The sequence below is a fragment of the Benincasa hispida genome, chromosome 6 (genome assembly GCF_009727055.1).
Source record: "Benincasa hispida cultivar B227 chromosome 6, ASM972705v1, whole genome shotgun sequence".
In the NCBI taxonomy this organism is placed as follows: domain Eukaryota; kingdom Viridiplantae; phylum Streptophyta; class Magnoliopsida; order Cucurbitales; family Cucurbitaceae; genus Benincasa; species Benincasa hispida.
In genome coordinates this window covers 4,195,580-4,218,878 of record NC_052354.1, presented here as the reverse complement: position 1 = coordinate 4,218,878, position 23,299 = coordinate 4,195,580, and the positions used below count along the sequence as shown (strand labels likewise).

Here is a 23,299-nt window from a genome sequence, read left to right as displayed (position 1 = left end):
GACATGAATAACATCTCCAAATGGAGTATAAATTGACGATACATAACACAATGACTCTACTTCTATACTAGTATGCTTCACAAACACAGACGATATGAATGAATGCGTTGAACCAGAGTCAAATAATACAAGGGCATAATGTCCTAGAATATGGAGTATACCTGTCACCATTGAGACTGACTTTTCTGTCTCACGTTGAGTCATGTCGTAAACTCGACCCTACTAATGCTATCAGTTTGAACTCCCTTGTTGTGAATTCGGGGACTGACCCTGTCACACCCCGCCCCAGACCACCCTCCGCACCTAGGAAAAGGCGTGACTGACAGCAGTTATTAACCTTTTGGTTGACACTTACTGCCTAATAACTCTTGCGGAAATAACTCTGATACCAATGAATAAATTCAACAACCAACTGATTGAGTAGGCCTATCTTATATTACAACAATGTAACGTTTATACAACTCAAAGACTTAACAATAAAGTTTACAACAACAACTGTAAAACCCTCTGAAAGTATAATTGTGGCGTGTGGTAGACCTTGACCTTAGCAGCCTGAAACTTCTCACTTTCCGCTACCTAGGGGGGGGGGGGGGGTGTAAAACATAAAACATAGAAAACATGAGCTATAAAGCCCAGTGAGTGGTGCCTTTAGATAAACAAATAACTTTATCAACATAAATATATTTTTGGGAAAGCAATGCATAGTCAATAAGAACATTACCATAAGTTCATTATTATTTTCCAGCCCAACCGCTGGACAATCCCCAGCTCGACCGTTGGTTAAAACAACCAACCCCAGCTTGATCGCTGGTTATCACATAATATAAACATCCCCAGTACTTTCACACGTATACTAAGACAACAACAATTCTTGTGGACTTTCCATGTACCCTATTATCCCGCCAATGTGCACATCGACTATTTTGCCGCTAGCTATGCTTAGGTAACTTGACTATATTTCCCACCGGTCGTCATCGACTATAATTTTTCGTCGACCGAAGTCGACTATATTTTTCCACCAAGTACCTTTTCAAGCATGCTAACTATATATCCCAGGTACAATTCCAGTTTCCAATACAAATATACAAGCAATATCTTAACAAGCATAGTAATCAGATAAACACATATCCCTGATCATGCCAATTTAAAATTATCCCTTATATATATTTACCTATATATATAATTCATATCAACAATACAACACACAATAATCACTCACCTTGGTTGGTTAGGAACTTTCATTTCTGAAGTTCCTTATGTTTCCTTGGTTTCCCTCTTGAATCCTAAATTCCAGATTCAAATATCAGCTTAGATTACACATAGTTTCAGATCTTATTTTAAGCTACTTCCTTCTGCAAACATGTTCTAAAATGTCTCAGAAAGTTTACCATAAAACATTAGCTCATAACTCTTCGTGGTTGGTTCGGAATCATCAAAACATTAAGGCTGGCCCAGCTTACCTGACAGCTCGACCCTTCTGTCTTTTCCTCTTTCTCCAGCCCGATTCCTTGGAGATTCTTCTCTGGCAGCCCCACCATGAAAACTAGACTATTTTAGCTTTCATATGGCTCTAGAATCACATCAAACGCACGAGTATTTTCGAAGAACTCCTCATTTTAAGTTGATGCTACTTTCCAGACTTCACTGTCCAATGCGTCCTCTTTGAACTTCTATGTCCAGTGCATGGATTTTGCTCTAACGCAAGGTTTCCTCAACTTTCCCACTCTTCTTAAATGTATTTTGAGTTGTGATCTGAAGAATGAAGTCTTTGGTCCTATTTATAGGCGTCCAAGATTGCTCCATGGTCGACACCTCCTACTTGGCCGCATGACCAAGTGTCTCTTCCTTACACCATCAACGCAATCTTGCATCAGCACAACCCAATGTGTCTTCTTATCCTTTCACCAACGCATGGCCCTTAACTTTGTATGTTTTCTTATGCTGCCATCTCTTTTACTTGAGGCTTAAGAATTCTTCCTAATAAGCCACATGTCCGGATGACATCCTTCATGAGTTCATCCTTCATATGCGGTCACAAACTCTTGGATGTTCAACGCATATTAAGCTATCAATACATAGTAGGCCATCAACACAACTTCTTCCAATGCATTGGTCCCTTCCAACGCATCAACAAAACTTTTTCCAACGCATTGGTCCCTTTTAACGCATCAACACAACTTATTCCAATGCGTTGGTCCCTTCCAACGCATCAACACAACTTCTTCCAATGCATTGGTCCTTTCCAACGCATCAACACAACTTCTTCCGACGCATTGGTCCCTTTCAACGCATCAACACAACTTCTATACTTAGCCAAATTTCCAAATTTTCCCTTTGCCCAAATACTCTTTCCAAGATCTTGTGGCCAATGCATAACAATGCCTAGTCCAACACTTAGTAAATTTTCAGGGATTTAAGCTTAACTTAAAGCTACTCACATAGCAATGCCTAGTCCAACACTTAGTAAATTTNAGTAAATTTTCAGGGATTTAAGCTTAACTTAAAGCTACTCACATAGCAATGCCTAGTCCAACACTTAGTAAATTTTCAGGGATTTAAGCTTAACTCAAAGCTACTCATATAGCAATGCCTAGTCCAACACTTAGTCAATTTTCAAGGATTTAAGCTTAACTCAAAGCTACTCATATAGCAATGCCTAGTCCAACACTTAGTCAATTTTCAAGGATTTAAGCTTAACTCAAAGCTACTCACATAGCAATGCCTAATCCCACACTTAGTCAATTTTCAGGGATTTTAAGCTTAACTCAAAGCTACTCAAGGAAAATCTATTCAACACTTAGAAATTTCCTTTTCTTCAACATAGGATTTAACTTTCTCCTAGTTAATCCCTTAATCACCTGCTTAAGTAGGAAAAATGGAAATCTGGGTTTCACAGACCCCTATCTCTTCTAGAACCACTACTACGACATTGATCGGCTATATGTCCTATCTGCTACACTTGAAGCAAGTCTTTGTACCAATTAAACAACGTCCCCAATGACGCTTCCCACACGATTTGCACACAGGCCTGTCCCTCCAGACTCCTCTTGAATTAGAAGCATGTTGCTTATTGTGCCCTAGCGTTCTGTCCATGTTCTAAACCTTCTTCGTAGGCTCTGGAGCTCTTTGATCAGCTTTTCTCTTTTGACTCAAGGTGGGTTCTACTGCCAAGGACTTCAAAAACTCTAGCCCTGATGGATAGCCTACTCGCACTGCCACACAAAATGTTGCTGCATAAGTGGTAGGCTCAAATGCTTGCATAATGCCCCACAACGCATCTCGAAGCCCTTGAACAAATATTTAAGATCTTTTTGCTTTGATAGACACCAAGTCGAGGTTGAAACAAGATAACCTATCAAACTCCTCCTCGTAGTCTTCCATGTAATAGTCCTATGCTTTAGGCTCATAAACTCGGCCTGTTTATTGTACCTCACGTGGGTAGAGAAGTACTTTTCATAGAATCGTTTTTTGAATTGGTCCCACATTGCCTAGCCACCACAGGCATCTATCATCTCCGTTGAGAGCCACCATGTTTCGCATTATGAACGAGCATAAATACGACACATTGAAATTTCTAATCTTTCAGGCACCTCATGTACCAAAAGATAACTTCTATGGAAGATATCCGCAACTACGCATTAGTAGGGTCCTTTAGTGATCCATCGAATGTCAGGGGGTCATACTTCTTAAAGTCTCGCATGTGCCTAACTTCCTCTGAAATGCCTGCCATAACTTGGTTCGAAGCCTAGTCTTAATTCTACACTTACGGCAACAGAATCTGCAGGGGAGTACCACGACCTTCGTAACAACTTCTCCAATTGTCACAGCCATGGCAGTATACTCGACCAGGATCTCTACGGTTGTCTACCCTTGTAGGGGTATAGTAAGATTTTGGGGCCCGATTATTCTTCTAACCCTTTACTAGATTGACCTATAAGGGTCAAGAGGTGGCGGGTCCTATGCTTCTGGGTTTCGCACCTGAGGGTCTTGTACTTCAGGGTCCTACTTCTTACTAACATTCTTACCTTGACCGCCCATTCCTCTTGTCCATGGTGCCATCTTCTGATAACCACACATAATCAACTTTAACAAAAACCTTTATAAGAAATCTCGTCAATTACGACTATTGTTTAGGTAAAGTTTCATGCATATGATCCTAAAGGACTTTCCTTTCAGAGACATACCTAGCGATGGCGAAGAATCTGTTTATGGTTGATGGGACAAGTTAGACTCACCTAGTAAATTAGTCTACAAAACCTAATATTTAGGCTTTAATACCAACTGTAACGATCCAACTTTCTACCATACTACTATTTGAGATTCGGGATCGATGTCGTTACTCAACTCCAAAATAGAACAAAAGTAATTTGTTTTCACCGGTCTAAAACTTATACCATAAAGGTAGTAAAGTGGTAAGATCGGGGTCAAATCCACAGGGAGACTGTTGAATCAATCTAGGATAATTTATGAATTCCAAGTAAAAGGGGTTTTAATGGTTTTAGTTTTGATAAGGAAAATTAAATAAATAGAGAAAAGAAACAAGAGCAAGTGCATAAAAACAAGAGCAAGTGTATAAAAAGGGTTTGAATCAAATTAAGGAAAAATCTTGGGATTAGTTTGTATGCTTTTTATTTTCTATCTTTAGGTACTGGTTAATTTTTTTTCCAATTATGTAAACCTCTCAACCTATTAGAAATTCTAATAACCTAGTTAGCCAATTTTTGATAAAAATCTAAATAAATCCCCTAAAGGGTTCACAACAAATGAATAAAATAAACTAGTTGACCTTCAATAATCAAGACATACAAACTATCCCAAGAAAATAATTTAGCCTAAAAAAGACATATTTAGAATACAATGATCGAAAAGGGAATCGAGGCTGGCGATACCAATAATTGCTCAGCAACATGACTCAAAACATAAAAAACTGGACAGAACTCTCAAATTTCTCTATATTCGAGCTTGTTCTTGAATGAGTAGTGGTTATTCTTTAAGGCTACGACGTTCTCTAGGAAGCGTCAGGCAAGCGTTGTGACTGTGGGTGTGACGCTCGGTTGCGCCGCACACACCTCTGATTCTCCGTTAAAGTTCGTAGCGTTGCGATGCTCTGGAGGAGTGTTGTGACACTGCGCTTTTGTCTTCCAATGTCAGGGGGCGTTGCGACGATGGCGGTGTCTTAACTCTAGAGCATTGTGACGCTGAGGCAGCGTTGCGATGCTGTGCTATTCCTAATGCTACTGCCTTACAACGTCGAATGAGTGTTGGACTTAGGCTTAATATGAGCGTTGCAACACTCGCGCAGGGAAAAATTGTTCTTTTTCATCTCAACTCGATTTTGTATGTTTAGACTCAAGTTTTTCCACTCTTTTGGGTCGATTCTTTGTTTTTTCCACGTGTTTTCTCTATAGGGTTAATTCTCCTACAAAATAAGACAATAAAATCCAAGAATTACCCAAATATAGGAAGTTAAGGCCATAAATTTAGCTCTTTTTGAGAACTAACAAACACGCAGAACTTAAGACTTGATCGTCTCGAGCAAGATAAAATTCAATCATGTATTTTAATAAGAAGATGTTCACTCTATTTAATGAACCCTTTCTCCAATCTCAACAGTCTATAGAGTCGGATAATAAATCAAACCAAATAATCACTCAATTGAGACTTTTTATAAAAGGTCATTTTTCAATCAAAGCTATGTACAAATGAAACAATAAGACACAATTTTTTTTCCGTAAATTTTAAAGTGCCTAGAAAAGTTTTATCCATCTCCAATTCATCTTCCCTCTACTTTGATACGATCATCAGTTGGAGACATACTGATATTGCTAATAAAAAAGTAACATTATCAAGGAAAGCCCAAAAACTCATGCACACAAAATAAAAGGCATTTATTTTTCCTTGAAGGTTAGCTTTCACACTCAACCATCGGGAACATATCGCTCTTTTCTCGTGGGCCCTAAGTAGACACGGTAGAGGTAGCTCTTTTCACCTCTATTCATGCATATACATACACAATTGCTTTGCACGCATGTCGACTAATGCCTCAGTTTTTTTTTTTTTTTTTTTTTTTTTTTTTTTTATAGCAGAGAAAAGCAACTGGTATATTTCTCATTTATTTTTAAGATACACTAGCCTTTTTTTTTTTTCATACTATCTTGTTTTACTCTCCGACACTAAAATTTACTCCTAAGCCAATAGGGGGCATTTCGAGGTGACAAAATCTGAGATAGATAATCCGTTTTTAAGACTTTAAGGGATTTAAAACAGATTTTTTTTTTTAACTTAGGTTCATTTTACATGGATCTCATGAAAAATAATTGTTTATAAAAAGCTCAAGATTGTGAAAATTACCCTTTTTAAGAACAAGCAACCCGTTGAGTGCATCATCAATATGTCATTGAAAGGAGACAGCAAATAGAACAAACAAAAATAGGCATCCACCATGACAGAATCAATTTAATTTTCAATCACACGAAGCATGCTTTGCCCACCCCCAACTTAAAATCTATGCATTGTCCTCAATGTATATTTCATGCTAAGTACAAAAAGAAAAATGGGAAAGAGGGAATAGAAAAACTCCCCTGGACTTTTGGGTATAGGAATGATCATCTTATACCTTAAGAGTAAAAATTGCACATCTTCTATAAAGAAGGGTAAATGTAGTCAATCTACATATCTGGCAAAGACAAAGGGCCAAGAGAAGTGCCATGATACGACCGAGGAGGACGGTGCATCATCCAACACACCAAAATAAGTGGGCAAGCATGCCATGTTGAACATTAAGCAGAAAAACAAACAACTATGTCATCGGTGGTGTTAAGGATAAACTCCGTGGGGGCTAGATGGGGCCTTGGGCCGTGACCTCGGAAGATGAGGTTCCATCGTAAGTTTGGACGAGCAGCTCTAGAGTTATATGCATATTGATATGATATGCAAGCACGTCAAATTTCATGTCAACTAAAGTTCAGACGGGTGCTATACGTTGGTGAGAGACAATTTGCCACATTTAATATACATGGGTGGCAAAGACGAAAATCTTCAAAATGCACTATAGGGGGAGATATGGTGTCAACTCTCTACCACCCTTGGGCCCTGTGGCCTAAGTGAGCTACCCATGGCACATACTTGTGTCATGGCGTGGGCGAGCGTTACAAGATAAGTGTCTTGTGTGTCTTCCATCGAGAATGGGATCTCATGGACAGTGTCGGATGGCACGAGTGTACCGGTATTGCGGCCCTTCCCATGAGACAGAGGTTCGATGTAGCACTTGATATGTCATTTTGATTTGACCAGGCTCGGAAGGGCCTAAGTCTCGATTATGACGGATGGATGGATGTCCGGGAAGTCTCGAGTTGGACCTTTGCCCATGGGTCAATTGATGATGGTTCTCGATAAGTGTGCCCAAACAGAAGAGAAAGTTGATGACATTCTACATTCGGGATGGCATCCTAAAGCATTAGTGGGAGTCGATAGTTTCTGATTGGCTCGATACTTGCCCGAGTTGTCTCGATAAACATTTTAATCGCTGGGTAAAGCCCGATAGGCGATCATTAGGCCGGTAGAAGCCCATAGGCGCCCAAGTAGGCTGATAGAGCTCAGTAAGCATTGTTATGTCCCGAAAAGCCCCGCTAAATATCTGAATCACCTAGTAAGCCCCGACAAAGGTTTAACAGTTTATTTTGGCCTAAGGAAGGGTCAGAACTCATATGGTGAAGTTCAAAAGCGATGTAGAAGTATGAAGGACGTGTTGTTGGGAACCAAGATGACGAAGAGAGATGCAACATTGCATTGTGGTGACCTTAGCCTCGTATATAAGCAAGGTCGAGCCTCAGGACTTGGCCTAGAGTAAAGGCAAGTTGGCTAGATTCGCACATGAGGGAAAATACCATTTGTACTTGGTTGGCCATGTGTATGTTGCGAGTCTAAGAGGACAAGTCCTACAATGGGGCACGAGGAGGCCTGTATGTGGGATAGCTCATACGTAGTTGCACTTTCCGTACTTGGTCTGACGCACAACATTTTCGTCGAGTTCTTTATGTAGCCAACCTGAGTTTGGATCGTCATCGGGATAATGCTGAGATTAAGTGGGGGATAGTGTCGCAATCTAATGAGAATGAATGTGAATTGCACCCCCAAGTTTGTTATCGAGGACAATGATAGTTTAAGTGGGATAGGATATCAGAATATAACTTTGAGATAGTAGATTGTGGACCCACTTGTGCAGACAGTGCAATGGTAATATGTGAGTGTCGACATATCTGGCAAAGACAAAGGGCCAAGAGAAGTTCTATGATGTGATCGAGGAGGACGGTGCATCATCAAACACACCGACATAAGTGGGCCAGCATGCCATGTTGAATATTAAGTAGAAAGACAAGCAACCATGTCATCGGTGGTGTAAGTGACAAGCTTTGTGGGGGCCTGATGGGGCCTAGAGCTGTCTCTTATACACATCTAGATGTGTATAAGAGACAGGTTCTAAACCTTCTTCGTAGGCTCTGGAGCTCTTTGATCAGCTTTTCTCTTTTGACTNTGAATATTAAGTAGAAAGACAAGCAACCATGTCATCGGTGGTGTAAGTGACAAGCTTTGTGGGGGCCTGATGGGGCCCCGAGCCATGACCTAGGAAGGTGGGTTTCCGTCGCGAGTTTGGATGAGCGACTTTAAAGTTAAATGTATATTGATAAGATATGCAAGCACATTGAATTTCATATTAATCGGAGTTTAGATGGGCGCTCTACGTTTGTGAGTGACAACTTACCATATTTGATATGCATGGTGGCAAATAGGAAAATGTTCAGAATACATTATAGAGAGAGGTATGGTGTCAGCTCTCCACCATTCTTAAGCCTTTTGGCCTAAGTGAGCTACTCCATGACACATGTGTGTGTCATGGCATGGGCGAGCATTAGAAGACAAGTGTCTTGGGTGTTTTCCATCGAGAATGGGATATCATAGACAGTGTCAGACGGCACGGATGCCCGACATTGTGCCCCTTCCCATGGGCCAGAGGTTCGATGTAGCATCGATATGTCGTTTTTATTGGAAAAGTGCTTGTAAGGGCCTAAGTCTAGATTATGTCCGGATGGATAGATGTCCGAGATGTCCCGAGTTGGATTGTTGCCCATGGGTAAATTGTTGATGGTTCCCGATAAGCGTGCCCAAGTAGGTGAGAGACATCTGATGACATTCCGACAATCGGGATGGCATCCTAAAGCAACAGTGGGACTAGATAGTTCCCTGTTGGCTCGTTACTTGACTGAGTTACCCTAGTAAGCATTGTAATGGCCTGATAAAGCTCGTTAGGTGACCATTAGACTGGTAGAAGCCCAATAGGTGCCGAAGTAGGCCGGTAGAGCCCGATCAGCATTTTTATGTTTTGGAAAGCCCCGATAAGTGTCCGAAACACCTAATAAGCCTAGGTAAAGAGTTATAAGCCTGTTTTAGCCCAAGGAAGTGTTAGAACTCATATTGGTGAAGTTTCAAAGCGATGTAGAAGTATAAGGGACGTGTTGTTGGAAGCAAGATGACGAAGAGAGTTGTGATGTTGCATTGTGATGACCTTAGCCTCATATATAGGTAAGGTCGAGCCCAGAACTTGGCCTAGAGTGGAGGCAAGTTAGCTAGAGTCGCATATGAGGGAAATTACACGTACTGGCAACGTATATGGCCAAATGAAGTTCAATTCCGCATGAGTTCAGTTCGGTTAAGGATGGAATAACCTCGCCTAAAGTCTGGCGAAGCTCCAAAGAGTTTAGCAAAAGGTTAATTGGGACTTTAGCATCCTTTAAGGCTGACTATGATCACGGATGAATCATGGTGCCGCACGGTTGGAGAAGTATGTCCGTGACATACCGCAACATAGGCATAAGGTGTGAACCCGAAGGCTCACAACATACGATGTGCATAGCCCGATAAAAATGCTAATAACCACAATCAGTCTAACATAATCATAAGCGTACAAATATAGTCTTAAATGATGCTTTAGAGGTTTCAAAAAAGTCTCAAAATCCATCCATCAATCAAACATCGCCACAACACAATATAAAAATTTCCATGGTATCAACATAAGCTTCCATAATTCCACCAACAACCCAACAGACATGGCAAAACATTTTAATCTGACATTTAAAAATGCAATTTTATACTTAACTCCATCTTGGGCTCGAGGGCTAACCAGTAGTAAGTAGTTCACCTCAACAACATCTACCATAAATAATTTCATCTTCCCTCTCTGCTTTAAGAGACCTCGACACAAACACCACTACCTGGACCACAATCCATTTGAATTTTAAGGCTATATCCCATACAAAATAAATATCCAAAATTGTTCAATTCAACTACCCAATATGTAGTGACCCTTAAAAACTCTCAATTGTTCAACCATAAACTCAACCTTATGCGTGACACTTAATTCCAAGGGTTAAAATCCAAATTTTAGTTGTATCATATACAATTAATAGAAACCCTAATTGAATTTGAAAATTTCAAATTCTAAACCCTAATTTTAAATCTCAACAAGATTACTCAATTTACTAATCCAAATTATGAGCTAGTAGGGGGGCCTTATAGACGTACAGATCATGAGGTCCAAAGATTTGCAATTCATTGGTTAAACTCTTTAAATTGAATTAATCGCTTTCGTTAACTACCAAGACATTCCACTATTGCTCGATAGTTGCACTCTCCTCACTGTAGATATATTTCTGTCCATTTTAACCATAATCGATATGTCAATCCTTCACAAGTTGTTCGTATTTACATCAAGGACAAAAAATATCGTTTTATCCCACTGGTCCTTCATTGAACAATTGATTTATAGTCCAACTTATAAACCATCACCCTTTCTTTCATGAGAGGGTGGGCCCTCGTTGTTCAAGACAAGGCATCAATGCTTAAGAGAACAACCTATTTGCTAACCTTAAATTGGGTAGAAGTGAATTCCATATTGCACAACTATGTCTCCAGCTATCTATCCGGTCTTATTCCCAAAATGGGATGATTATTGAGCAGTGTTGTTGAACTACTCTCACCTATGCAGATTAAAGGATAATCCTAAATAAACAAAAGTTCATAGTTAGCTCAGGATTAAGATCGAGTTACCTTAGGTCATTAAGTTTGAGATAGTCAGTTTTAACAATAAACAGTTGTTAGAGAAAAATGACTATTTCGAGGTCCAGTCTTATGCAAACTCATTGCACAGGATGCCCCCACTCTCATGTCTTCACAAGAATGATTTTCGAATCACATCATTTGTATCAATATACAAAATGGGTCGCATCCAATAGTATCACCAGGATGAGGTACCCAATCTCATCCATATACTTATAGACCATTTTGGCTACATACTAAAACTTGATCCCCTTTTATGTTGCCAGATAAAATTAAAGTATTCATGTTATAGCCATGGATTTTCATAAAAGAATGGAATATCAATAATAATTTATTGAATAAAATAGTCATTAATTTTTATTGATAAATAGAATACGTTAACAACATTTACGAACTGCGAGTTTAGAACATTCATGATGATGAAGCCTTCAGAAATTTCTTTTGTCGTTAAACAATATTCGCTTCACTTTCTATCAATTTCATCATTGATTGATAAGTATGTAGTTCATTTAATAAAGTAGTCAAATTGTAATTAATTTTATTCATTACGACATTAGTACGGAAGGTTAGGTAGCTCTTAGGAAGAGACTCTAATATCATGCTAACTTGACTAGTTTCGTTCATGGTAGCCCTGTGAGCTTCTGCAACATTAAAATGAACCATCATTTCTAGGACATGTTCCTTGACATTGGTTCCATCTTTCATGTGCGAATTATAAACATACTTCATAGCCTCATGTCCTATAGAAGATGATTATTGCCTGAACATTTCCTGTAACGACACCATAATTCCAAGGGTAGTGGGAATGGTTTCATGTTTCTTGTTGAGCACACCAGATATGCTTGCTAAGATATAGGCCCTTGCCTTTTCATTTGCCCTTACCCACCTATCATAAGCATCCCTAACGCTTCAGTTTGCAGTCAAACTGGGAATAAGAGGACATTCCTCTATTAACACGAACCTCATATCATCAACTACTAATATTATATTTAAATTTGACTTCCAGCTGGACCAACCTTCTCCATTAATTTTGTCAGAAGCAAGAAGTTGTATTATTGAGTTTGACATTGCTGGAAAAATTTAAACAAATTCTATTATCAAATGCATCTTAATCAAGTTTTAGCAAAAACTAATAAAGTACCCATATATATTTATTTATTTGCAATGATACTAAAGTGAGTTAGAATAAGTACTACCTGAGGCAGTCAAATACTCCTTCACCAAAGCAAGACATTGTTGACTAAATACTATCTCTAGAATAACTCATATTTTGACAGTCATTCAGCTACCGTTTTTGGTCAAGAATCTATTAACACTTAGTAATTCTGTAAGTGTGATTTGCCATTTTCATATCTTATAAAATGGTATGAACATGCCCCCGAATTGGAAGACAATGTGCAAGATGGAACTATAAGGCCCTATTCATTTTTTAAGCTTGGGTTGTTCCGAATCCTATGTTACAACCCTCTGAAGGGATCGCCGCTGTTAACGACTAGCTATTTCCGCCTGAAAATGACAACAGGCTCAACATAGGAATCTCCTGATTCAAACTAATGGAGGAGACCGTAGGATACATTGACACATTTCCTTCATCTACTTACTATGAACTACTTCCCTCCTTCACCTTGTTATTGACTTATGCGAACACTATTCAAATGGAGAACTCGAGGTAAAATCGACATGAAGTTGAGCATGGATCTCACGGTGTGAACTCTTGAGGACATGAGAGCTAAAAAATGACATATCGTATATATTGTTAATCTTCAACTAAAGTGTTCTAAATGTTTTGGTACTCTTTAACTTGGGTTTATTATGGCTAATTGTAAACAATCTAAGTCTATGTGTTTATTATCCAAGTATCACGTTTATATTTGGATTTTAATCTACGATGTCTAAGTGTTAAAACTATTTTTAAACCTCACACCGCTTACGCAAACTCATAAAAATTGGTTAACAATGCTCGTTATTTCGATCATAATCCCCAGGTAGGAGGTGTTACGTAAACTGTCAACTTAAATAACTCTAGCCTTACACAGGATTGTGAACTGATTGAATTTGTAACCAAATTTTATAAGATAACGGTCTACTTTAACTAATAAAACAAGTTGTTAACCTATGTGAGCATGTTGTTTATCTTTGTTCTGTATTTTAATGTCTAGTTCAATTTTATAACAACTTACAAAAATAGACATGCAATGCATCCATAACATACATCAAAGACATTCAACATGTAACAGAACCTTTATATTAAAACATTTGAAAACCTATACATGCATACTATATATTATAACATTATAACATTTTACCATATTATTGGTAAGAGTCAATCAAAGATAGATGTCTATAGCTAATAGATTGTACTATATTTACAATTTTTTTTTAAATATTGTTATACACTGGGTTATTATCTTTAAAAATGCTACTGATTCAATTATCCTAGAAAAAATACCATACAATAGTGATCAAGATATGCATGTGGATGGTCATTGTCTATATAAGTTTAAATACAAGACCTCTAGTTCTTTGATATAAGGTTAAATTACCACAAAATCCAAAAGCACATGATAGTTAGGGATATAGTAAATATACTCTTATATTATTAGTTTAAACTCAAAAAGTAACCAGTTTTTATTTGGCAGGTACCGACATGGCAACAAGAAGAATACTTTTTTGTGATTCCCTATCCTAACTTCATAGCATGCTTTGATGAAAAAAGATATGGATTCTCAATCACAGCCCATTGTCCTCCAGATTACATAAGTGAAGAAAATCCAAGGATTGGAATTGCTTTAGGTGCTGCATTTGAAGTCCAAAAACATGAAATTAGCAATAATAAATCAAAAATTTGTTGTGAGTTCATTGTGAAAATGGAAACAGATGAATGCCCTCTAAAATCACCCCTTATAATTGATGACAACAAAGTGGAATTGGAAAGCCCAATCGGACTAACAGTTTTTTACATTCCAATGAAAAGGATATCAAGGTGGTTAAACCAATGTTGCTGCATTGATGTTTCAATAATGACTGATAACCCATTTGTGAAGGTCAAATGGTGTGGTGCTTCAATATTGTATGAACAAAATGCAGGGGGTTTTATTGGGAAGATTATCAAAGCCTTGTTTGGATCTCCTGGAAAATACCATACATCCATTGTCAATCATCTTTTGAATCGTCGGAATCGTGTAAATGTTTCTACTTTGATGGATGATGGAGCTCGTTACAAGACTTCTTGGTTTAATGCATTTCAAAGGTAATTCAATTAAACCTCTTTCTATATATTTTTTTTACGTTCTTGTCAACTTGAATATAACTCAACTAATTAAGTTATATATATTATCGACGAAAAGTCAAAAGTTTAATCTCTTTTTTTTTTGTATGTTGTTGAATCAAAGAAAAAAGAAAGAAACTTTGCTATCTCCCCTCCCTAATACTTTAGGTTACTTCATTTTTCTCAAATAAGTCAAATTGGACACAACTCTCAATTCTTTTTTTTTTAATTATAATTTGGTTTTGTTGGCTTGTTTTTCTAAATAAGGAAATGTGACATTTACAAATATAACAATTAGACCTAAAGAATTAGTAAATATAGAACAATTATCTTTATATTAATATGAAACCTTTAAAATGAAACCAAAAACAAAATGATGAGAAATTAATTCTTGAAGTGAACAATATCGTATCATTGTTGAGATGGTTAGACGTTTTGTTGTCTTTTATCATATTTTACATTGAGTAAAGGATTATTATTACTCTTTCTTCTTTTCGACTAAAAATATATACATTATTAATGCATTGTTTTAGGACAATTGGGTCATTTCCAAGACTTCGACCTAGTAAACCACCACGTGAGGTTATGGAGGATTGTTCCACCATGAATGCAACTTTTGAGGGTGAAGAAATTGAAAGTGGCTACTCAATCACGTTAAAACGAAACCTCAAGGCAACACTTATAAGGACTTTCGAGGTTTTCTTTCTTTGCTATACCTTTTATATAGTGTGTTTTGTTTAATTTTTCTAGTATTAAATTTTAAAATTAAATCATTTAGAAAAAGATTGAAGTGTTTAATAATTACTATAATTTTTTTAAAGTCTTAAAACTAAGCTTTTGAAACGATTTTAAAGTTTATTCTAAATCGTTTTTATCAAAAGAGTTTAAATAAAAATGATTTTTTTTTTATGATTGTGATTATTATTAGATAAATATAGGGATGTATATTTGTAATTCAAATATAAGATTATAATATTTGGGATTCCCCTCTGGGTTTATCATTCTTTCAATCAAACTCTTTTTTTTTTTTTAATGAATGATTGTTTTGGTTTTATGATCTCTGATATTATCTTCGATTAACACGTCTTCCATCTCAAAGCATTGTGAAGAATAATCCATGTGTCTCATAAAGATTGCTAATTAGTTGAGGGGAAAAAACCTATAAATTATTACACATATGTTCATTAAATTAACTTGCCATATAACTTCATGTAGGAACTGAAGCTGTATGGTGAGTACTACATTTTTCCTCAAAAAGAAATCTCAAGATGTTGGTTCAATTTCCAAGTAAACGAGCCTAAAATCACAATCAAGATACCTCCAAATTTGCATAAAGATAAGAAGTGGATGGGGTTGGCCTTTTTTGTAGTATTTTCAGTTGATGAAAATTCACCAAAATCTCATTCCTTCTCTTACAAAGTGGACAATGATGAATATACAATGCGAAGAGAATCAATTCTTTACTTGAATGCAGAGTTGTTGCATGATTCTCATCAACTTTGGTTGTTTTTCGAGCCTCGAGCTGTTTATCCATATAGATTAAATCAATGGAGGCATCTTCGTTTTTCGGTCATATGTAATAACTCATATTTTAAGGTTGTTGTTTGTGGTGCACGTCTTGTTTATATAAGCAAGATCTTGAAGGATTTGTGGATACAATTGTAAATAATGTATTGAGTTCTCCAGTTGAATTGTATGAATTTTATGACCAAATTTATGTTGGAGGCATGTTAAAGAATGTACATTCTCATAAGTATGATCCAAAGCAAAAGGAAGAGGAAAGAAGACAAGATTTGCGAATACAAGAGTGGGTAGAGGAACAAAGTTCAAATGCTAATTCTCAAGCAGATTCATCATCAACTTCTAGTTCAAATATTGAAAGGAACCACATTTTGCAACTCAAGGAAAGCATTTCTTCTTTCGTTCAAAAGGATTCAAAGGTCCATGTCTCTCTCTCTCCCTTCAGTAACTCACTAGTTAGTTAATATTTTCTTATGCATCAGTTCATTGTTAGTTACCATTCTCTCTCTTATGCTTAATGCATTCGATCATTGGTCAATATCTTGATGAAATATAATTTAAGTTTTTTAATTTTCATTTTGTGTTATCGAACTTTAAACCGTATTTAATGGTTAATTAGTTCGACCTTCTAAACTTTCAATTTTGCATAAGATAAAATTGAAAGTTTAAGATCCTACATATATTCTATTTTTTGTGGTCCATAAACAACATTTTGGAAGTTTACAGATTATATTATCTACACTTTTTTAAAGCTTAAAGACATAGTAGCTAGACATAAATTTAAAAGTTTCGAATCCTATTTAAATATTTTTTTCACACTTTATATTTTTATTTCATACCTTTTCGAGAGTGGATGTTCAAATTCATGACCCTCTTAAGTCAGTTGTTGAACTATGCTCGTGTGAACATTACTATTTTCTCTCTTACTTTTATACATTCAATCATTAAGGTCCGGTTTGATAACATCTCATTTGGTTTTTTATTTTTGGATTTTGAAAATTAAGCCTATAAATACCTCTTCCACCACTATATAAATTCTTGTTTTGTTATCTATTTTTCCACCAATGTTTTAAAAAATAATTAAGTCTTGAAAAGTTAAAAAAAAAAAATAGAATTTAAAACTTTGTTTTTTATTTTGGAATTTGGGTTAGGAATTCAACTCTTAGCTTTTAGTAAAAAAAAAAAAAAAATGAAAAATATTGTAGGATCGAAATGGAGATAAAATAGGCTTCGTAAAAATCAACAAATGATGATGATGTTATTATGGTGCATAATTATATATTGTTGTTATATACATTATGTAATCAAATTAGTTATCTTTACCACAGGATCGATTTGAAGCCCCATTTGACTTCGTTATTCCAAGGAGAAACGTTCGGCCTCAGCTGATTAATCAACTATCTCCAAAGAGTTATACAAGCATCCAATTGCCTCCAAATTTGTATACTAATACTGATTGGATGGGATTTGCAGTTTGGACACTTTTCCAAATCAACAAACATCCAACAGCAATTCTCAACAATGTTGGCTCAGTTTCAAGGCATGAACTCATTTGTCAATTTGGAATTGAAAATGGACTAATTAACCCATTACACATTCATACTATCATTGAGGACACAGTGATTTGGCTACACGAACGCCAGTTTGTTTGGCTCTATTACAGCCCAAGAAAGAAATATGGTGAAATTTTTCGCCACAGGTCTCATGTTTGGGCTATTATTGAAGCTGATTCCCCAGACTTGATGGCAAAATGTTGTGGACTTCAATTAGTATACAAGAAAAATGTGCAAATAATTGACAAGATATTGATGGAAGTCATTCAATCATCATCCTCTTAAACAAACAACTGACAGCAACAAAATTAAGTACTAATACTTTAGTTTGTCAGTTGAAACTTCCATTCATGGATTGTATAACTTCATGAATGTAGATTATGTTTGTATTTCTAGGAGATTTGTTGATTGTCTCTATATTTTTCTAAAGCAGTTTCTGGTGGTCTTGCAGTTGTCACAAAAGAAATCTTAACATCTACCTCAGAAATGACTAATTCCTGCAGTATATTTTATTTTACTAATCTGGAATTTATCTGCGAGAATATTTTTATTTCTGAATCTAGAAATTCTCAGCAGATGTATATTGTTCAATCTTTTCCTTATTTATGGTGCAACCTTGTTTTGACAAAAAGGGAAATATTTTCTGAAATTTTTTTCCTTAATTGGACACGGTCTTTAAAAGGAGAATAATGACTCTCATTTAGGGCTACCACGTTTGTTCATCATAGGAGAGTGTTTTTCTTCTTGTTGGTTAATTTCTACAACATGGTGTTTTGATCTTTGCTCATGTTATTCCACTGCATAACTTCTTTGGTTGAATCATTCAATAACTTCTATCATAGGGGGAGCCTAAGGCATTGTTGAATAGAATGGATTTCTAATCTTAGGGGGAGCTTAAGACTTCATACTCGATAAGGATTTCTCCATCTTAGAGAGGACCTAAGATTCTTCAGTGAAGGGAGTCCACTGAGTTACAAGGAAGAGAATCAAGTGGATAGGAGGCTCATACATTGTTAGATGCTGAAGTGTTGAACACTAGTATTATCACACTTAGGGGGAGCTTAAATACAATTGAGAGGGAGTATCACATTTAGGGGAGGCTAGATGACTTATGAATTGAGCTCTACCTGAATCATTGTAGTAGTCGGTGTATTACAGATAAATACTACGTTGTTATTATTTAACTCTTTATATTAGTGGATTATCTTTCCTGGGCACACTACCCCGCCGATGTAGGTGGTTTATCATTGAACTGAGTTATCAACTCCTGTGTACCTTTATTTGGTTTCTTGTTGTTAGTATTTTGTTCTAACAGTGTTTGTTAGTGCTTTCGATTTAACATCCATATTTCGAATGACGAGCCATCCTATCGCTTTTTCAATTTGTATTAGACCGAGTCACCTTTATCTCAAATGCTTCGATCATAGACGGAAGGTGACTCCACCACTCGTCCCCTAGTCTAGATGGAATAAACTATTCATACTGAAAAGGTTGAATGACTATCTTTCTGAAGTCAATTGATAGTAAAACATGGAAGGTTGTAGTAATTAGCTGGTCTCATCAAACCACCAAAATTGATGATGGAAAGGAAGTCTTGAAACCAGAATTATAGTGGTCTAAAGCTAAAGATGAAGCATCATTAGGGAATTCTTGAGCATTGAATGTCATATTTAATACAGTTGATTACAATATATTCAGTCCGTCTAATACGTGTGTCTCTACTAAGGTGGCATCCGTAGCTCATGAAGGAACTTCAAAGTTAAAATGTCAAGGCTACAGTTGTTAATTTCGAACTTCGAGAATCTGAAAATGCATGATGATGAATCAATTGTTGAATTCAATGTACGATTGTTGGATATTGCAAATGAATAATCTACTCTAGGAAAGAATATTTTAGAAGAATGACTTATCTGGAAGGTGCTTAGGTCTCTACCTAAGAAATTTGATGTGAAAGTTACTGCCATCGGGGAGGCTTAAGACATAATATCCTTAAAATTATATGAACTATTTGGCTCCTTGTGGATCGAAAGTTTGAGAAGAATGAGGGAATTGCTTTATAGTCCTTAGTTGATGATGAGCATGATGATCCTGACAGTGAGTCGTAGGATTCCATTGTGAATCTATTTCATTGCTCTCAAGATAATTCCATCGTTTTCTCAAACGATTTAAAATGAAGCCTTGAAATTTTAATTCTAAAAATAATAAGTTAGGTGGCTCTCATCCTCTCAAGCAAGTCAAAATTCAAAGTAGTAGGAAAGAAGCTGACAAGTTAGGGGCTTTAAATTTTCAAAAAGAAAAATCCTTCAAAAGTAGAGATTGTGAAGGCTATGGACACTTTCAATAAGAATGTCCTAATTTATTGAAGAATAAAGGTAAAAGTTATGTTTTAACTCTATCTGATGACGAGTCTGAAGACAATAGTGACATAGAAGAGGATGTCAAAGCACTTGTTAGTAACATCTCATCTGACACCTCGTCTTGTGAAATTTCTGGGTATGATGTGTATGTAGAAAATGTTCACAACACTACTAAACATGGTTCTATCGATCCCTCATATCAAGCACTTTTTATTAAATTTCAAGATGATCTGAAAGTCCTCGATGTGCAAAACGATTAAGACTTTGATGACTAACAATCACAGACTAATGTCTACTACTGCAGATCTGAAGTGAGAACTTAATCAAGTTAGAGCTGAAAAAGTCTCTGTATGAAAAAATGTCAGAATGTTGAATATTGGTACTGAGCCTCTAAATAAAATATTTACAAAGGGAAAGACAGCTAGTGAAAAATTTAGGTAGGTTTTTCAAAAGGTGAAAATCAGCATAATAAACAATCTAAACTCAAAAGGGAAGCAAAAGATTGAGTTTTTAGAGCTTAGAATCCAGTATCTTATAGTTTTCTAGGTACATCCTCCAACTATCCAACAAGGGAAGTCAACCGAATTTATAGACCAATATGGATTTTTCACTATTGTGGAAGAGTGGGCCATAAAAGACCATTTTGCTATTAATTGCTGAGTACTCTTTAGAAAGTCTTCTTGCTTCTCTCGAAAACAGCTTTCAAAGAGAATCAAAAGTAAAACGGTTTTGGAGAGTGAAGAATATTCAGAATAGGTGCAATGTTGTACTGTCGTCCCTCATATCTTTTGCCAAGAAAGATTAATACTTTGATAGTCAAAGCTCTTAACATATAACTGGTGAAAAGAACTATTTGTCAGACCTCAAGCTCGGGAAAGGTCACATTTGGAGATGGTACCTCTTGAAAGATCATTGGGAAATGCAAACTTAATTACTAGGCTCTCCATCTTTAAATGATGTTATGTTAGTTGAAGGGGTCACTGTCAACCTTATTAGAATCAGTCAATTATGTGATCAAGGTCTAAACGTGAGTTTTACCAAAAACAAGTGTATTATCACAGACGATGTTAAGGCTCTTATTATGACAGGTATGCACACATTTAATAATTGTTACCTATGAAATGTTGACAATGCTTTGCTATCTCTCTCATCAAAATGAAGCTAGCCTATGGCATAAACGCCTAAGCCATGTGAGCATGAAGACTAATCAAAAGGCATTAGCCAAAAATGCTATATCTGGACTTCCATATTTTTCTTCTTCGACTAAAATTATTTGTCGTGATTGTCAATAAAAAAAACAAACTCATATTCTACATAAATAGATATCCTAAAAGAAATCGGACTCAAGATTTTCATGAGCAGTGGAAACAAGATTATTCTAAATCACAATCATGAATGAACAACACATTTACAGTCGAACAAAAACAAGCGGTTATACAATTAATATAGAAATTACAGCATGAATAACTAAAAATGCACGAAGGGAAAACTCTACGAATATTTGAAGATGCGTCTCCATGCTCCTTCGCACATGGCCACTCAAACAACAACAACCTCGAACGCTCGATCTACACGACCACAACATAGCACGAACACTTCACGCTCGTCCTCAACGATCGCTTCGGTCACGAACTCCGCACAACACGAACGGCCTCCACAGAACCTCGACGGTGTCGAGTTGAGTTTGACACCACCAAGAAGGCTACCTTGGTATTTTCGGTGTGAGAATCCAGAGGGTGGGCTCTGTTCGGACTTGAAATGAGGCTGATGAAGGAGGAAACAAGGATCGTGTACACGACTGGGCAAGTAGGAGATGGCGGAGACCTATCATATAGGTCGATGCCCAATCATATTACTAAAGCTATATGATCGTCTAGCAAAAACTGAATGATCATTTAGCTAATTGTTTAGCTTGGTGTCTGTCGCCTACAAACCCTACACGATCGTCTTCTTTGGGCAAGCGATCGTCTAGCAAAAATTATACGATTGTTTAGGAAATACTGCACGATTGTTTAGCTCGCCACTGCACGATCGTTTAGCTCGCCCAAGCTGTCGTTTAGTAAATCTGTATTTACTTGAAAACTCGGTGAGATCATTTTTTTTCCAAGAGATAAATCTCAAAAAAAAATTTCAACAGTTACTAAAAATTAGGAAAACCATTTTTCTTTTATCTCACGATTACCATGAAAATCCAATAACCACCCACTCAATTGGCTATTAAAGAAAAAGAATTAGTTATCCAACAATCAATATTATTATAAATATAAATGATAACCAACTTATCTTATTATATTTTTAACCTATAGTTTTAATATTTCATCTTATGAAACATATAAACCATAGTTCTTTTTCTAATCCATGGTACTTAATGTAAATCTCATTTACATCAATCCTCCACTAGATGTATCTCATACATCATATCGTTATATCATATATAACCAAAATACCTCTTGTCTATTTGAACATTTCAAATCAACACAAATAACTGATCCTCAACTGAATCCGTTGAGCTACCAAGGGGACCTTATGGACCTGTATCTCGAAGCTCCAATGGTATGTGAATAACTGACTAAAATCTTTAATCACGGGATCTACCATTCGTTAACTGCCAGGAACTCCACTAAAGACTGTCAGCTGAACTCTCCTTACCACATATATATTATGTGTCCGTCTTAACTAATCAACAGTGCAACAACCCTTCACAGATTGCTCGTAAGTACAGTTGGGCCAATAACCGTTATGCCCTTGTAGTTACATCTGTTTCCTTAAGTACCACTGATCCCTCTAATGAACATAAATCATAGTCCTACTATGACTGAGTCCTCTCTTCCAAAGAGAAGTTGTTGCCACTATGTTCAAGTCCTAGAATCAGCCTTTAAGAGAGCAATCTCTCTACTTATCCCTGCTTTGGGAAATGAATAAATTTCATCTTGTGGATTCAGTTCCCAACTCCCAGATCAGACAAGTCCCTAAAAAGGTAGGCATGTTGAGTTGGCAATCTGGCCACTCTCACTCATACTAATCAAAGGACAACCCTCAAAGGCAGGAGTTCTCAAAACACTCAGGATTGAGATCGTGTCACCTATGGTCGTTTAGGTGAGATGCAAATCTCTATTAACAACAATGTTATATACAAAGTCTAGTCATCTCGTGGTCGAGGTCTTATAAAACTCTTTATATAGAACCCCCCCTCCCCGCTCGCACGTTTCAACGTGAATGGTTAAGATCTACCATCTGCAATAGTTTACAACACTTGCAAATCTCTACAAAGCGAGCCGTATCCGTAATGTCACAAGGATTAGGTATCCCACCTTAATCCTTATACTACATACCTATTTAAGTTATGATCCACTTGTATATCACATATACATGCTTAAGTTCACATAAGATAACCAAGGAGCTTTGTATATTGGATATGAGTAAATGCTAGAATTAAATAACACTTATTTTATTCATTAAACAATGTGTATCTTTACAAAACAATGAAA

At 36.6% G+C, this 23,299-nt stretch overlaps 1 protein-coding gene across 1 annotated transcript in view; it reads left to right on the top strand.

The window, feature by feature from the left end:
• LOC120079314 (TMV resistance protein N-like) overlaps positions 1-17,949 on the top strand; it is a 40,901-nt gene extending 22,952 nt beyond the window's left edge. The window contains 4 exon segments of the mRNA XM_039033466.1: positions 13,752-14,362; positions 14,914-15,076; positions 15,596-16,320; positions 17,230-17,949. Of these exon segments, the coding sequence (XP_038889394.1) occupies positions 13,752-14,362; positions 14,914-15,076; positions 15,596-16,045 (1,224 nt within the window). The 3' untranslated portion in view covers positions 16,046-16,320; positions 17,230-17,949.
• The last annotated feature ends 5,350 nt before the right edge of the window (positions 17,950-23,299 follow it).